The 18,615-nt window shown below is 37.3% G+C and overlaps 1 protein-coding gene across 3 annotated transcripts in view; it reads left to right on the top strand.

The window, feature by feature from the left end:
- The window catches only part of ANKRD28 (ankyrin repeat domain 28), a gene marked incomplete at its 5' end in the record, with an annotated part of 121,099 nt that overhangs the window by 53,251 nt on the left and 49,233 nt on the right, over positions 1–18,615 (top strand). For all 3 annotated transcript variants that reach the window (XM_080639454.1, XM_080639453.1, XM_080639452.1), the window contains one exon: positions 12,777–12,855. In XM_080639454.1, coding sequence (XP_080495580.1) covers positions 12,777–12,855 — 79 coding nt within the window. The remainder of the gene's footprint in view (positions 1–12,776; positions 12,856–18,615) is intronic.

Here is an 18,615-nt window from a genome sequence, read left to right as displayed (position 1 = left end):
ATACAGTTCAGCACTACCATATGGGAATGTCCAGGGGTTATTTTTGTAAAGAATTAAGTCAGTTCTTAAAACCATGAATATTCATGTTATGTATCTGAAGGGATAGGAAGAAGCTTTGCTGCAAGGAATGTAGGGAAGCTTTTCCTATAGGAAAGCTGCTTCTACTTCTAAAGGATCTGTTACAAGGCTGTTTGATCCATGGATCTGAAGCCTGACTGATTGCAGAAGTGGGGCTTTGGAGACCTAGTTCTTCCGAGTTTTGTGGAAACTTGCTGCAAGTTGTATATTGTGAAGAGTATCCCCCAGCTAATCAAAGATTTAAATTCATAATATAGCAGTTATTTACTGTTACTGAACTTTAAAAGTGGTGGATTTCCTGTTCATTAGTGTGGAATGTTTTTTCAAGCATGTCATCTGTAATGAATAATCAGATGTCTTATTTCCTTTTAAGTTGTCTAGAGTGAATCACATTTTTCAGCTTCAATATCAAGTGTGTCCAAATGGTGTTGAGTTTCTCTTCTGGTGTAGAAACAGATTCAGAGTGCTTTGAATACAATTCTGTATAATTAGGTATTTTTCTTCAGGATTGAAACTCTTAATGGGAGAAACTTGCCAGTCCAGAGAGGAATAATTCCTTGCTTCATGTTGATAACACTGTATTTAGCCTGTGCAAATGATATTTTCAGATGTATTGAGAGTCTATTTTTAGGGATCAAACAAACCTTCAGCAGAATTATGGGATAATCTGACTAACATCAGGAAGTTGCTGTTTGGTATGGTGAATTCTGTGGATTCTCTTCTCTCTCAAAAAGTTACCATTGCAAAGGTTAGGACTCTCTGAGAAGAAGAATGTGGTTACTTGGCATGGTGCTGCCTTGTACAGGTAAAGAGAAATATTCTTTAGAGACTTAGTATGAATTAATGTTAGTGTGGTCTGCTACTCAGGCTCGTATATCCTCCTTCTCATCAGGTCTAGTAAGCTCACTAGGTACTATGCTAATATGGTTATACTGTTTGCTAAACTGGGCAAACAAGCTTGAGTATCCGCGTGGTGGTGTTTTACCGTATTGGCTGCGCACTGAACTTGTTTTACAGTAATTGGGGAGTTGACAGACAGGTTTTGTTTCAGTCATTGTTATTTCTTTAACACTGAAAAATTGGCGTTTATGTAGAGAACCATGAATACTTAGATCAAATTTAAATGTGTTTCAGGGATTTTGTGTATGAGTCTCCAGTGTGAATCTTAGTAATAATGATTGTGTAGATCGTGTCTGATTTGCCATATTACTCCTAGTGATTATTGCTAAAGACTGTAACCTTCAAAGCATAATTGAAGTTCTGCATTTCCTGCTGCTTTTACAAAACAAGCTAGAGGCGAGGTCTTGAATAGTTAAGAGCTTACTGGGGTTACTCCTGGCAGTTGCTGTGCATGTCGCGCAGAGGATTGGTATTTGAGAACAGAACATCCCCACTGAAAGAGCAGAGAGAAGAAAAAAGCTCAGTAGAGTTAATGTGTGTTAACTTCCAACATTGACACAGTCCGTAAAGAATGCATTGCCAGTAACAGCAAGATAGGATTTGGATTCACTGATTATTTGTAGTAACTTTCTGGGTGAAAACTCTTAATGCATACCTTTGAACAAGAGAATTTCTCCACTTTGCAAGTGGTTAAAGCCATCTTGCCATATCTACTATGGAATATCTAATGCACTATCAGTAAACACCATCATTTCCTTCATCCAGTTTGGCTCTTGTACTCAGACATTATGCAAGGCAGAAAAACCTTTTTAAGTTCCTTAAATCTACTCTAATAGAGGATGGATGTATATCAAAAACTTGGAAAAGAAAGTGTTTCTCATTTACTGCATGTTGTAGGGAAGGCTCTTGTTGAGTGTCAGTGATTGTAGAACCTAGAAAGGCTCATGCTGGTGTCGTGTCTTGAGACCATATGAACTGGAAGCTCATTACAATGAGGGGTTCTCTGGGTTCTTGCTGAAGAGTGTGCCCCAAAAGTTCAGATACAGTGTCTGTCTGGAATATGAAGTTTGAGGGGGAATTTCTCAGGCCTGTGATATCATCAGCCTGTACCTTTCTGTCTCCAAAAGCAATGAAATTCTGTTCTCTTTTCAGTCTTTTTTAAAGTCCTGCTTTATTATGGCTCCTCCTTATCATTAATTAATTTCAGATTTTATTTGCGTGAAATACTAGTTATGTATATGTGTGATTATGGTAACTTATAAATCAATTACATTATGCTGGCTTATTGTCTCAAAGGAGTGCAAATGTCTTGCTGTAGTTGCTCCTAGCTCTTCGTATAACGACATGTATCTTCTAGGCTTATCCCCTATCCACTTAGCTTAAGGAATAGTGCAAGTAAAATAAAATACTTTGATCCTAGCTTACCAGCAGTTTTGGAGGAGTTTTGTTCTGTTCTAGCAGAGGCTTTTTGTTGAGTTTCTTTTCTGATCAGTGAGGGGACTTTTTGTTTTATATTGCAGACACTTACTGTGTGGTGGAAGGATTTTTTAACTCTCATTCTTCAGAATAGATTTTTCTTGCCTAACAGTTTGTCTCTGTGTTAGCACAGACTGTGCTGTCTGCTCATATGACTCAGGTGATCAGGATAGTTCAAGGATCTCTGAACAGGACTTTGCATATTGCAGCCAGATGACCTTACTTTATGAAGCTATTAAACATAATGTTTTAGCTTGCTCCAAGAAGAGGTGATAATCTTAAACACACAACAACATCTTTTCCTGTCACCAAGACAATGCAGTTAGTGAAAAGAATACCTGGCTTACATCAGACAGGTATAGGATTGTCATTCTAGCAGCAGGCTTTGCGATGAAAAAGGCAGAAACCCCAGTTTTTCTGAACAGAAGTGTCACGGGCCCAAACATAATGTGATGGATTTAAATTGTGGTGGAGATGTGCATACCTTACCTAGTGCGGTGTGATCTTTCACTGGAGCATAAACAGAGCCTGTATTGTACTGTTTTCGCTCTTGGCATCTTCTCTTCCTTGTGTCCTCAGCTGTTACAGAATAGATGACAGGGTAAGAAGAGGCAGTCACTGTCTCTTGTTCATCCCACTCTGCGAGCATAGGCTGGGTTATGTAGATGTGCTCCACATCACTGTACACTCATTATGGAAAGTCCTCTCTTTTACTGCTTTATGTTTCTCAGAAACAGTTTCAGGGTTATTATTTATCATTTTTATTACCAGCAACTGCATTCTGATTAAGAGCTGGGATTTGCTTCTGCTGTACATGCCAGGTAAATGTTTACAAATCATATACTTGGTATTTGGGAAGGGTAGAGCCAAGGGAAAGGTTTTTTTTAATGAGATATTATTGTATCCTTTTTTTTTTAAAATACATCATAGTTAAAAATGCTACAGAGGTTTGTGGGTGGGTATTTTTTAAGTTTTAATGAGAAGGTTTTTGTTGTCACCCCTGCCCCCTCTCCACCCCCCAAATGATCTGGTATATTAGTAAATAAAAATTTTTCTAATTCCTGAGTTAGAGGAAAGAAAATACACCTAAAATGTTTCAGCTGCACTGTGAGATCAAGTTGCTCTTATCAAAGGGTAGCAAATAGCTCTCCATTTGTTCCAAGTATTGGGCAAGAATTCAGTAGCCTTTATTAGTGATAAATGGGACAAATTCTTGATGTTGGATCCTGCAGTGAAAGATTGCAGCTAACAAAACCTGCTTGGTTATTCAGGTCCTTATCCAATGCTTGAGTTCACTCACAAGGAATCCTAGCCTTTATAATTTGTGCAAAAGAAGTTACGTAGACGTCTTTATAGAATAGACACCTAGGGTCAGCTTTTCTTGCAAGCTGTGCTTGTTCTGTACACAAGTTTGAAAACCTGACCAGTGAGAATTGCAACAGTGACAGCAACATTACAGAACCTCCATAGAACATAAAGATTAAAGGATATGAGAAGATGTGTGTTTCCAAAAAGCACCCTGACTAGTACTTTCAAAGAGAAAAAAACTGGAGAGATGTTTTTGAGGTTAATTACTTGGAAGTAGAAGGATACACAGATGCTCGGTTGTTTCAAACTAGGTCTCCTGAAATACTCACTGCAAGTCTGAAAGTCTCCTTGCTGTGTACCTCTTTGATCGTGAGAAATAAAGCTGCATGTCTGCCAGAATACCTCAACACCTCTTGTCCTTCATACGCGTTGTTATTGGTAATTTTTGACTTTTAGAAGTAACATCTAACAAAAGTAGAAGATTTAACTTCTTGTTCTCTTGTCATTGGCAGACAAAAATAAAGGTTTTCCTGTAGGCAAATAAAAAAATGCCATGTATTTGACAAAATTTTGTCTGTCTTTCTTAGTAAAACAGCATAGTTTTTAAGATCTAGTATTCCAAAATGGCCTGCTTGAGAACAAGGCACGCTCATGAACTGAATCTCAGTTTAAACATCTTAACTACAATAAAATAGCTTAGGTTTTTTTGAGTGTACATCTTTTGCATGAGAAATTTTTACTCTCATTCTCTGAGAGTTTAGCTGGCTGTGGGATCAGAGCAATCATATTTGTAGATGGAGTTGAAGCTCAATAGCTGTTTTTTGTGCTAAATGTGGCTTCTTATTTTTCTGTGTCTTGCTTTTGGTGCCTCTCTTTTAAGGAGGCAGAGTTTCAGATAGTCACAATTTAATGGTGTTTCGTGCCTAATGCTCATGACATAAGACAGTATTCAAGGAGTTAATTTTATTAAAAGATACTCAAGATAGTGTTACTGAGCAATATGAATTGTTCTGAATTTCAGTTTCCTTTTTCATCAGTCTTATTTGTAGTGTAGTACTAACTCACAGCAAGATTACGAGTTGCTATGGACATTAAATTTTGGGATTCAATGAAAGGTAAACCAGCAGATTTTCTCCCATCCCCTTCCTGTGAAGTTGCCAGTAGTGCCAGTATTAAAGACCAGACTGCCTTTTGGACAAGAGCACGTCGGCATCTGATGTTTGCTCATGTAGCTTGAACTCTTGATATTATTTGTGTAATTTTTATTAAAGGTATTTCCAGGTGTTACTTCAAAAATACTGGAAAGATACAACTGAGCTATCTTACTTGTTCATAAAAAGGAACTTTTAATAAATGTGGTTGAATGTGAGTATTCAAATAGAATGTCACTACAATATATACATATGAATGCTTGATGTTTTTTTCTCTGCAGACTTAGTTTTAATGGTTCCCATCAGATTACTCTGACTTCAGGCATTTTAGAAAGGAACCAAACTTTTAATGAGCTTTTTATTTATTATTTAGTTTGTGTATGAATTGTGGGTAATGGTTCAGTGAGGATAGAGTGTTTCATCAGTTTAGTTTTCTTCTATGAGTAGAATCAAATAATCATTAGCTAAGTAGGAAGTAAGTTATTTTCCATGGATTCTAGTACTGTTCTGTGAACAGCAAATTCAGTCTCAGAAATTCAATATAAAAAATGTCTGGAGGCATCAGAATAAATGAGGATGCTTTTGGGATTGCAGAAGATGTCCAGACAGCAAAGTCATGCAACATGAATTCTTCCCTGCCCCCTCCTTTGTGGGGATTCCCATTTATCTTTGTGTCCTATAATGTGGAATGATGTGAGGCAGGCACTGTCGTTCTGCTCTCCTCTAGGTAAGGGTAAAACTCGTATGTTTGACCTGCTGTTTTTCTGTAAGACTCCAATACACTTCATGTTAGGGAAGAAATGTGATTGTCTGGGATGCTCCAATAACCTGAAAAGGAATGGACAGCTGTTCTATTATGAAGTGCATTAGTTGGTCACCATTGTTATAGTCTCTAAAACTCCATTTAAAGGTGTATCTGTGATACCTACATTTTCCCCCCTAAAACTCTCATCATGGCAGATACCTTCCTGTCCCATGGATGGAGGCTTTCTGACCTGGGTTCATTCTGTTGTTCTTGTTCATTCATTTCTCATGGTGGAACTGTGGATATAGCTCAGAAGATTTATATTGCCAGATTTCGTAGCCTTTTATCACAGCTGTTAGTGACAAAATCAGAATAAAAAAGATTGTCCAGTTCTGTAGTTTTTAACGCCACTCAGCATGGGTTCCTCTTTTTGCCCATTCACCCAGGCCCAAGTTAAATGTCTGTCTTGGCTCTGAACTGTCCATATGCAGAACCTGAACACCTCTACGGTTTGTCCATTTGCGGTTGCTGAGAGACTGATTTTGAGTTGAAAAATGAAGTTTTGAAGAGGAGAGTTAGTGCCTCCATTGCAATTATATAGTTATAGTCTTTTCTTCTAATATCCTAAAAGTAGTGTGCTTGCCGCTTGCTTTGTGTGCCAGTGCAGATCCACTAAAACTTACCTTGTTACAGGCGTTTTAGGGTGTTTTTTCTTGTGGCAATTCAGAAAACTGTAAGCTTGTGCTCTCAAGGAGCATGCATGCTTAGAGTGACGTTTGTATGTTCGTATAAACTCCTGGTCTTTCATAAAATAATGTTCTTGTGACCTTTTTGAAGGTTGCTTTGTAGTTCTCTTCTGACTTACCTTTTATTTTCTACTGTATACGTATCACTAACGTCTAATTTTTTAAAGTCTCCACAAGGTACAGTGGCACTCCAAAGTAAATCATTTAGTGGTTTAACCTACAGTGTGACAGGTTTTATTACTATTATCTAGAATCAAATCAAAGAGCATACACTGTTAAATTGGTACTGAAGATCTTAACTACAAACAACACTCAGGTTTGGAGATTACAGCTGAAGTGACCCTTGTTGCTGAAGACACTTCTGCAAGACAAGGTCTCTAGAGTCACTGGTTACTGCTGTCGTAATAAGCAAGATGGCAAAGATTCCTCCTCTCTTTTTTTTTTTGTGATTGCTTGAAAGTGTGTAGGTTTGCTCTGTCCTAATAAATGGCATGAAAAGGATATGCCCTGAAATGTAATGTGTAGTGATAAAGTCATACTGGTGGAAATTTAAAGTCATGGAATGGTTTGGGTTGGAAGGGAGCTTAAAGATCATGCAGTTCCAACCTCTCTGCCATAGGCAGGGACACCTTCCATTAGACCAGGTTGTTCAAAGGCCCATCCAGCCTGGCCATTAGCAATTCCGGGATGGAGCATCCACAACTTCTCTGGGCAACCTGTGCCAGTGCCTCACCACCCTCACAGTGAATAATTTCTTCCTAATATCTAATCTAAATCTGCCGTCTTTCAGTTTGAAGTCATTCCCCTTTTTTTCTTTCAAATGCAGTACAAGTGTTTATGCAAACAGTACTATGATCATTAGTTCAGTCATTAATGGTGTCAGCCTGACAAATCTCTTCATGTCAACTGCAATGTATCTCTCATCTGGCTTCACAGGATACTCTGTGGTTAGCTGTGTAATATGTATTATTTTTGTGGTTAATAGCATGCTTTCCTCCTGGTTAGCATGCAAGAGGCTATTATTGTAGCTTGATATTGGAGCCGCATCTTAAATTTGAAATATGGTTAGAAAATAGATCTGTGCTTCTCAAAATTACGTTAGTCAACATTAGTTAAAATTTGTTAATTTTTTGACAATGTGATGTTTGTGTAACTGAGTTAAGAAACATTGGGGGGAAGAAAAAAAATCCAAAGAAATACCAGATTAATTACACTCAAGGTAGGAATACAAAATGAATTAGTCACAGATTTAAAACTTTTGAAAGCCTGATATTTAGTCTTTTTCTGCTACTTTCAGTTGACAATCATACAATTAATTTTCAAGTTCTAATTATGTGTAAAATAGGACTTTGTAGTAAGGCACTTCCAAAGAGATAGTGGCCTCAGTTATAGAATTACATACCTAACCTAAACTTTTGTGAAGTTTAAAGTTGGAACATTAAAGCCAAATATTTAAATATGTTCATTTAAAAAACAAAAAAAAAAATGAGTGCAGGTTTTCTGCCTTTTGAAATTATAATTCTCGAATCTGTAGCAAAATCTGCAAATTCAGTGTTCTAGTGACTCCCTAGTGTGGCACTGGGGCTTCATGCTGGGTGAGACTTCTGTGGTTTTGGACACTCAAAGAATCAGAAATATTTTGTAATCATGTTCTTCTATGTTATCTGTGAACTCAGGAGTTACAAATCATGCTGGTTGAATAGTCCTGTCTCCCTAGCCTAACTGAAAAATACACTGTATGAAGTGTTACATTTAAAAATAGTTTAACTTGCAAAAGCTGTTACAGAGTATGTTGGCATTGAAACTCTTTCAAGATTTATAATTGTGTATTTAGGGTTGATTTCTGAAGAAACAGAACAGATGGTATTGAAGCAGGCAGCTGACAAGTGATGCAGCAGAAAACACTTATTAAATGATATTTTGTAAATGTGATCACGAAATAATGAGAGCTTTTTAAAGTGTTACTGCAAAATTTGGTTTTGAAGAGCAGATCGCATAAAGAAGGGTTTTTATGAAGGAGGATGTTGCATTCTTGCTTCTCCAAAAAATACTTTAATTCAGAGATTTCAGATCAGTCAATGTTGAACTATTTGAAGGGCAAATTGAAGTTATAGTCTAATGTATTCATGGAGAAGGCATAGTCAGGTTATGACAGTCTTACTGGATATGTGCGAGATAAGAGATCTGCCTTTAAAGGCATCTCGTTCCTTAAGCTCTCTGTACTTGTTGTGTAGTTATTCTAAATCAATTGCTGAGATAGAACCCAAACCAGGAATAAATTATTATAATTCAGAGGATACTTACTACTTTAAAAAGAGATAGATTTGAATGCTGCATGTTTGAATTAGCCATAGACTAAACTAATGGTTATTAATAGTTAATAAGACATTGTAGAAGTTTTGATCCATGAAATAAATGGTGAAACAATTAAACCCCATGTTTTAGGTAGAATGAAACAGAGGTGGTATTATCCTTTTTCTAGGTTGGGCGAGTTCAGAAGAATCTTGTACCACCGCTACCCTGTCACTTTATTCCACATTTGATTTTAACAGGGTCATAAGCCTCCTATGTATTTCTCATGGTGTAATCCTTATAGAAACCCCTATGTAGATGAAATGTTTTGAACACCTGAGAAATAGAAGTACTGCGAATGGAAGGATTATATGTTTGTTATGTGATGCAATCCAAAGGTGTGTATAAATATGATGACAGAACTGCCATTCTGAAAACTGATTTCTTAACGACCAAGGCCTTTTATTGCTTTTTTAGTTTGTTGACACCAGTGACCAATACGTGGAATTAAAATTTGTCATTTCCTACTAGGAATATAAATTTCTTGGTTGTTTCTACTGGAATGCCAACATTCTCATTCAACTGTGTAAAACCTGCCTAATGCAATTAGGGTGATGTGTTTCTATAAGAGCATTACAGCCAATTTAGAGTTGCAATACTCCCATTTGCCTTGCAGATTTTTGAACTGGAAAATTAAGATGGCACAACACTTGCTTTTCTGTATTGTCAAATACTGCAGTAACACTGTGATATTTGGAATTAAATAGTACCAACAGCGCTAGATTTTGCATTTTGTGTAACAGTGCCTTTAATGTACAAAACTGCTTCTCTATTGGAATGTTTCTTTTAGTGCCATTTAAGTTTATGAAATTAAAGGAACAACACTTGGACCAATATTGATATTAGTACGGTCTAGTGTGAGGCGTCCCTGCCCGTGGCAGGGGGCTTGGAACTAGATGATCTTAAGGTCCTTTCCAACCCCAACCATTCTATGACTGTATGATATATCAGTGCTGCAAGATGTCTGCTTCCAAGGTTGCTTGTTAAAACTGAAAGCTTGATTAGCATTCTTTACTGTAGTGCTTTATATGAAGTACTCTGTATTTGCAGATGAAGTTTGTTCATCAAATCGTCACTTCTTCAATAAAAAGTAGTTGGTCTGTATAGCAATACTTCAGTGGCATTTAAAATACAGAAATCTTTAATTTTTCTCAGATTTAATTTATTAAAGTTCACCAATAAAATGTAAAACTTCAGCTGGAACAAAATTAGGATTTTCTTTTAGTGGAATAAAAGACTTCTGCATACTGATGATAGCCTGCTGAATGCAGCACTTCTGCTTTTGTAAGAAGGGCTGAAAAACAGGTTTTTTAACTAAACCAAAAACTTCCTCACAGAAATTAAATTTAAAAAGAATTGTTTGGAAGCATCAGAAAGTGCCGGTTGTGAAACTAGGGAAAAAAAAGGGCTTACGTCAAAGCATCCTTGGCATGCAGAATACTTGTGGTCAATAGAGACCCTTGGGTTTGGGATTATTGAAATACCAATCTCTGGAGCTGACCCAGAAGATGACAAGCTGTGAGCATCCCAGCAGGCGTACCCTGGTCCACCAGCCTCCTGCGTTCCTACACTCCCCAGTTTGTACTTCGTGCTGCAGAACTGGGAATTGGGCTTTGAGTATTTTCAAGTTGTCAGTTTAAGAGCAGCGTAACAGAAAGATTTGCTTGACTGGAAACAGCTTGGAAACATGGGAGTGCTGGAGTGGAAATGGTTGGACTCAGTGATTGTAAAGGTCTTTTCTAGCCTAAACAATTCTATGACTATGTTGCTTGTGTTAGAGCTGCTTTCATATTTGTATCTTAGTGGTTTGAGGGTGCTCAACAGTTTCTGTTAGTAGAGGTTGGATTTTTGGAGAAGCGTGGCTTGAATTTATCAGAAATTCGGACCATGGATGTTTCAGGAAAATATATTTGGTGTTTGGTGATCAGTATTTTTCTAGACAAACAGCTCCCTTCTCCCTACCATTTTATTGGATGATTTATGATAAGTTTTATCAGGCTGGTTACTTGTATGACCTTCTGTCACTTAGACATTAAAAAAACCCCAAACCAAACAACAAACCAACAACCAAACAGAAAAGCCAAACCAACACTACAATAAATATGATTAATATTTTTATAATAATGAGGTTTTACCCTTTAAACATGGAATGCAGTTCTTGTGTTCCTGAGCAGATACTTTCTCTATGGAGGGACAAACTCATCACCCATCTCATTTTCTCAAATTCTACAATGAAAATGCAGCCAGTATAATATCATACTTGTTTCTGCTTGTTCCTTACTCTTATGGGTTATAGGCTCTTTAGCATTATCAAAAAGGTTTAAAAGGGGTTGCAAAATGTTAGCTAGCTGTCCTCCAGACTAGAGGAATGAAAACTAATTCTCATTGCTGGCTGGTCTTAACTGCCTTTGGGCTGGGTAGCAAGTTTGATATGTGTATTAATTTTTCCCTTGTGCTTCCTGTCTGTCTCTTTATTTTTTATTTCCTTTTTTTCCCTAGATAGCAAGTCCTTGGTGCCAGGGGCTGTCTTTTTGTCACTATTGTGTAATCTGCGATTGAGACATGCTGGCAAGTAATTGGTACTGTGAGGCATTATGTGGTGTTAGTGATAAGTAGTATGGATTCCTCATTCTGGGTGCATCAGTGTCAGGTTTGCACTGCTCAATTTGGGATTACTTGTGTGTAATTCAGAAAATTATGTTAGGAAACACTGATAAAATGGTGACTGTGTAACTTTGCCGTTTTCTGAGCAGGTACTAACCAGGGAGTAGTTCTTTGGGGCTAGGGATTGTGTGTGTGATATCGTCTTGGTGTACATGGAAGTGAATGTTGAAGTTCTGAAATTGCATTTTATGTTTTAGAAGTGACTTCTTGGGTCTCAGCTCCAGTTTTACTGTCAAATCTCTCCTGAGATTAGCTTTAATTTCCATCTTTTATGCTCCTAGCTCTCAAGTAGGGATTCACTGAAGAAGGTTATTTTAGCAAGGGAGAGCAACGCTCTTCGCAATAAAGTGTCAATTAAAATGTGCATTAATTTTGCTGTAGCTGTGAATCAACAGTGGAATTAATAGAAATGTCTTGTGACTTCTTGCTGTTTATAATCTTGATCCTCACCCCCAGTGTATTTGCAACTCTAGCCATCTAAGCAGACCATAGGCCAGAACCAGGATGCTGATTGATGGTCTGCCTCTTTTCTTATTTTTCATCAGTCTTCCCTTAGAGAGCAAGCTGGTTGGTTCTTGTCCAGTTTAATCATTTGCTGTGATATGAAAGTGATCTTTTGTTTAAGCTATAAATTAGTTCAGAGAAATTGGCACTGATACTGAAAGAGCTAAGGAGTATTTTGTGCCACTCTTTCAGAAGTGAATCTTAATATATATTGTGTATGGCTAAGTAAGTTGCCTGCTTGTACCTTCAAAAGGACCTTAGATCAGCCAGAACTAATCCATAGTGCCAGGTCTAACTTGCATCCTTCAGTGTTATTCTGCAAGATAAATTGCATATCTACCTTCTCTTGGTTTATTTACAGTAAACAAACCAGTTGAAATTGGATTTAGGTATTTTTGCCCCTGCTCACTCCAGCTTCTCTTCTATGTTTAGAAAAGTAACTGCTGAACTTAACTTTAAACTTTCCAAAGAAAATGTTTCTCACTAATTGTTGCATATGAAGGTGACACATGGTTTCTAAAGTGTAGTTCATCCTGAAGTTCCTGTCTCTAGAGACAAGTAAATGGTAATTTCTAACTGATGGGTTGATCTAAAGATGTGCTGAGCATCTGTCAATCTATGTGTGTAAGGAAAACACTAGTTGAATGGGTAGGTATTAGTCATTCCTAAGGGAGAAGCATGCTGGTCTTACTTAATATGACTGAAGTCTTTAGCGTAATTGTTTTCTAGACTATAAAATGTACAATATTTGGAAGATGCACTTTTATGCAGTGTTTTTTCATAACTCATAGAGAATGCTAAAACATACTTTTTTATTTTAAATAAAACCTTTTTTCCCCCCTCTTACCACAGGATAATGAGAAAAGGACCCCTTTACATGCTGCTGCCTATCTGGGAGATGCAGAAATTATTGAACTACTTATTTTATCTGGTATGTTCTGTTCCTGTTAATGGAAAAAAAGATAACTCTATGCACATCCAAATCAATATTTATGTACATCTTAGACTGTGTAGCATTTATTGAGATACTTAGTGTAATAGAAATTAAAGATGTTTGTACTGGAATTTTGGGTTCAAAACTTATCAGTGTTATAATACTGTGTAATTCTGCTCTAAAATATTTCTTTGTAGAAACCTTTCTCACAGCTATCTTTATTTGTAGCTTGATCAGCTTTAGGTAGTTTAACTCTAGTCTAACGACATGATATTTTGTTATAGATAGATGTTACTAGCATTGCTTTTGTTTTCAGAAAGATAAAATTGAGCATAGAGGATGACATCCAGAGTTGGTTGTATTATTTTTAAGTATCCTTCGCTGTTGGCTTAAATGCACATCATAGAATCAGGAACAGCTGAGTATTTTAAAATCTCACATCTCTTTTCCTGTTTAATTGTACTAAGCCAAAGCGCAAGTTCTGTAAAACAGCATACTTTGTCTTAAAAAAAAAAAAAAGGTAGAAAACCAAGAAACTAACCCCAAAACTTGGAAGCAGAAGTTCATGATTGATATGGGTTGATTTTGATCTTGGATAAATCTGCCTATCAGGTAGCTTGAGGCTGAATTCGTGATACTGAGATTTAAGGTTAAACAGAAAGATTAAAACTTGTAGCAGCCCCATAGAACTACTTCGATCTTCAGTCTGCTTAATGGTGCACCTTACCTGTACAAAGCTGCCTGTTTCAACACCCCACCACTATCCTCTCCATGAACCTTTAATAAATTTTGCTTTAAGGAAATACCACTTTCAAGATTGTAGGTGTCACTCCATAGTTTCAGTTGACATTGCTAAGCCCAATTTAATTTTTTATAATTTGGCAAGATATATTTTCTCATTACATATATTTACTCTATATAATGATATTTACTTACAATTAATTAGAATCATGTTATGGTGGTGTTTTGTTTGGGTTTTTTTCTCATGGAAGTATTCTGTAGTCATAACTTACAGAGAAAATTTCACCTGTGTTACTGAGAAGGTACTGGTTTTCCCTATCAAGAAAAAAACAAGTTCTGGTGACTCTTGAAAATACATAGACCCCATTCTTCTGAAGAGGGATCGTGCATTTTGCAAGGATATTTCTTTTTGTTTCAGTTTTCACAGTGATTTAAAACAAAACCAAATAAAATCCCCAAACAACTATTCATGTTACAAACAAAAGTTGTAGTCAGGTGCTTTTAGGAGTGGCGCTTCTGACTGGCTTGGGTGAACAGAGTCCAGTTACCAGAACTGCAATTGGAAGAAAATAACTCTCATGGACAAAGGGCATATGGAAGGAGCAAGATTCTAGTTCAGGTATTAATGAAACAAGATCCTCATCAGGGGATGGCAGTAAGGGAAGAAAGGTACATCATGCTATTTGGGCACATAGCCTGGGGATAACTGTGACAAAAATGGGAGAACAAAGGAGGGAAGTAAAGAACTGAGAATTAGGGCTGTATGAATAGTCCAAAGTTGAGCTGTTTTGTGATGGAGAGGTTGTGGGGTGATGCTGTGTCTGTAGATTTTTCAAGAAGACTGGGAAGCATTGATATATCTCAGATAAATCTTGATTTTCATTAAATAAATGTTACTTACACAACGTGTTAAATATTGCAGAATCAAGAGCTTCAAAAGCTGTGGATTGTATAGGCAATATCAGTCTAACCTTTGCTCATGTGCTGTGCTGCAGACTTCAATTATGTGTTTGTGTCTTGCTGTAAAAGCACAGCCTCCTGAATTTCAGAGGGAGGGGCTGTGCTTGGGAATGAATCGGGGTGGTACAGTGAAGGAGGCACAGATGCCAATTGTTGATGCATCTGTATGTGAATGAAGAGGGGCATTTAATTGCAGGATGAGAAAGCGATGTCTGCATGTTAAGGCTGTTGAGTTTGAAAGGCTGTGCTGTACTTGGCTGCTGATTTGTATATTACCTGCTTGCAAGCTGTGATCTTAGGCAAGCAGCTTAAACCAGACTCTTTAAAAAGCAGCTACCAATTTAGTCTTACTCATTTCTGAATACTGGATTTAAAATCTTTGAGGTTTGTGAAGTGTGAGTGCTCACAGCTGTGTCTGAAGTGCTGCACCAGCTGCTTCTCTGAGAAATCAGGTCTAGGTGTCTCGGAATGCACAAGCCAAGATCTTATTTGTAATTATCTCAATTGGAAGATGGGGCACAGAGGTTTAGTGTATTTATCCTCTCCATTTCATAAAGATAGGGAAAATTCATCTATTGTATTTCAGCTGGAAATCAAATCTCTCCTTTGAGACAGATGTATAATGTTACATTTTGTCCTAATAGATGAGCATTAGGGAGAAAATAAAGAACATCTGTTACCAGAGCAAGGTTTGAAGAACACTTGCCATGTTGCAAGACCTCTTTTTGAACAATGAAAGAACAGTTTGTTGAATAAATAACATTTCTGAACAGCAATCTCCTCTGTCAGTAAGTTTCCATGTAAAAATGTTGTATTTAGCTCTAATTGCCCTATTGTAATACGTGTGCACAAGGGAATGAATTAAAAAGCATAGAATACTTTCATCCTAGCATTTCCCACTTTGTGAGAGCTTGGCTTTGCAATTTATAATATCCTCTAATTGAGTTTTGCTGGAATGGTTTGGGAACCACTTTACAGTTTTCCTGCTTGCAGGCTATACTATGAAGACTCTTTGCTTTGCCTTTTTTATTCTTTCTGCAAGCTGGATCTCAAAATGACTGAAGTCAGTATTAATCTTTCCACTACTACACTAGTGGCTTTTGCATGATTCTTTCTCATTCTCTTTTAAAAAGTGTATATCCTTTGTTACTTAGACATAGGGCTTTTTTAATTTGATTGGAAAGTCTTTTCCATCCCAGTCCAGGGGTCCACATTGCTTTCAAGTATGTATTTTGGACCATATGTTGCTGTTACAATATCTTTATATTACTTTGCTACAGACATAAGCAACCCATATTGCACATTCTGAAGATAGAACCAATTCAGCCTTTTTGCAGACTCTTGTGGAATAAGTTTTCAGTCTTACAAGCATACTTACTTAGTTTTTGATTTCTTGAGATATATTCCCACCAAACCTCAAGGTCGCCCTGTGACCTCTCCTATTGTAGTCTTTCACCTGGGCAAGGGACCTGAAGGTGATGGTTTGGATACAGACCCTGAACAGCAAAGAAAATTGCTTCAGTGGCTCCAGTTTGGGTTGGGACATTTAGATTGCCTTTTGTTTTTCATCTTGAAACACTGATCTTCTCTGAACGCTAATAAACTTGTCCCCTGAGGATGTGAACATCTTGCCAGCAAATTGTCATACCACTGTGGTCTGTGGAAGTCTTAAGTATTCAAATAACATCTCCCTGTTAGATTGTACCTAGATAAGTAATTAGCATTCCAAAATTTGTTAGGTAAGGAGGTGAACAATAAATAAGAGGCATGAAGATGGTTGTTTACAGTACACAGAATGGTGGAACAGAGGTTTAAGTTTTAGTCACTTGAGAGTCATCATTTTAGAAGCATTTTCTCTTTTGTATTACTCTGTGAAGAGTTGTTACACATCACAGTTCTGTTTTTATGATGTATGCACAACTCTGCATCCCTGTGCACAAACACATCTGTCTAATTTGCATAATTGCACTGATTTATTATAAGGGCATGTAGTGATAGAACAAGAGGGAATGGTTTTCAGCTGAAAGAGGGTAGATTCAGATTAGATACAAGGAAGGCATTCTTTGTTAAGAGGGTAGTGAGACACTGGCACAGGTTGCCCAGAGAAGCTGTGGCTGCCACATCCCTGGCAGTGTTCAAGGCCAGGTTGGACTGGGCTTGGAGCAACCTGCTCTAGGAGAAGGTGTTCCTGCCCATGTCAACGGGTAGAACTAGATGATCTTTAAGGTTGCTTCCGACCCAAACCGTTCTATCATTCTATGATTCTGTGACTTTAATTGTGTAAATAATTGATGGCAAACTACTGAGAAGTAGAAAAGTAAAATAATTAAGACTTAATTAACTGAATGTCCAACTTTCTGTTCTTTCCAAGAAGTTCTGATTAAAAAAATGAAACCCTTCTCTCAGTTAAGTTCTGCGGGTGAGCTGTTCTGGGGCAACTTCTAGCTTTATAAAAAGTTATTCTTTCTTTGTCCTGTGCTTTCTTCTAATGCCATCAGAGTCTATTCTGCAGGCAAGAGGCACGTGAGGAGCAGGACATGATTCCATAATGTTTTCTTTTGATTTATGTTTTTGTGTGTGTGTGTTTTCTTTAAAATACCACACAGACTGTTATGGCTTTCACTGAAATCAGTGCAGTTCATGAAAATAAACATCTGAATTATCTACTATTTTGGTCTGAATAGTTTTAGTTAGTGTATTGCATTGATACTTAAATACTAACAACACATTTCTGTTTATTTAACCCAAAATTTTCACTGTGTGGAGCCCAGCATGAATCTGTTGTCAGACTCACTCTCATTAAGGATTGGCAGCCCATGAGTTTTTGTTGTGCTTTCCTCTGGGTCAGCTGGAAAATGCAAGTATTGTGCTGATGCTGGAAAGCTATGATTACAGTAATAACAGATTTTGGAGGATAATAAAGACCCTTCAGTGTTAACTCCACTCTACCTGTGTTTTTCATCTAATTCCGAAGCTATCCAACTATTAAACTACATGCAATGACAGTCACGCAGCTCAGCTGATGAAAGGCTGTAACAGCTGCATGAAACTCCCTTTGTTTGGGTTGCAGATGTACCCACATGCCAAAGGCATTTCACAGGGGCTCCTTTTACACTGGCTGTATCTTTCGGCTGCTTCCTCTTCTTTTGACAATGGTGTTGGCTGCTGTTTTGAGATGTCCTAAGTTCCTTCTGGCAGCAGTAACAGTCAGTTGTTGTGAAGAAAGTAGCTCTGATGCTCTTTGAAAGGGAAAATGAAGCTGACTTAAGAAATGGTAATAGCTTTCAGTAGCTCAGGGAGTCAGAGAACCTTGTGCAGCAATCTGAAACTGGAGGAGGTGATGGCTGGGTTGCGGCAGAAACTATAAAGTTATGAAAGGAAACAGATTTCTTATATTGACAAGACAACAAAGTTCTGGAGATTGGCTTTGACTTGATTGTGGTTTTCCTCCCCTTTTGTGGCCAGTGTATCTCCATGTGGTTTTTTTGATGGGGGAAAGGGGTGTTTGTTTTGTTTTGGTGCCTGGATTTTTTTGTTTGGTTTTTTTGTTTTAAACAATAAAAATAAAAACTGCTATTGAAGCATCGTTGTGGCTGCTCAAAAGGTATTCCAGTTCTGTCCCTCTCAGATTTTTTTTTTCACTCTTCTATAGACCTACTATGCATTTAGCTTATAAATAAGAAGCTTTCTCCCAATAAGGTCTTATTCTGTATTACTGAAGCAATAAAGTTGTCAATAGGAAATTGTCTTAGATATTTAATACTGATTGCTCCAATTCATCTCTCAAATCATCTTTTCCTTTACAGACTTTTTTTGTATTTCCTTCTGAATGTTCACATATTTTTCTATCTAATGAAAATCTTCTCCTCCTCCTGTTCATTTTGCAGTGTAGTCTGAGAATTTCTGCTTGCCACTTTGGGTACTTCCATGATCATCATCTCTAGATAAAAAGTGGATCATTTAAGAAAGAAAAACTTCTTAAGCTAATACTAGCTAATACTAGCCTGTAATTAAATAGGATTTATTTACAGTGAGACTGCTGGTTATTCTCAGTGA

Source organism: Psittacula echo, assembly GCF_963264785.1.
Source record: "Psittacula echo genome assembly, chromosome: 2".
NCBI lineage: Eukaryota > Metazoa > Chordata > Aves > Psittaciformes > Psittacidae > Psittacula > Psittacula echo.
The sequence above is the reverse complement of the archived record's forward strand: the minus strand, read 5'-3'. Positions and strand labels throughout refer to the sequence as shown.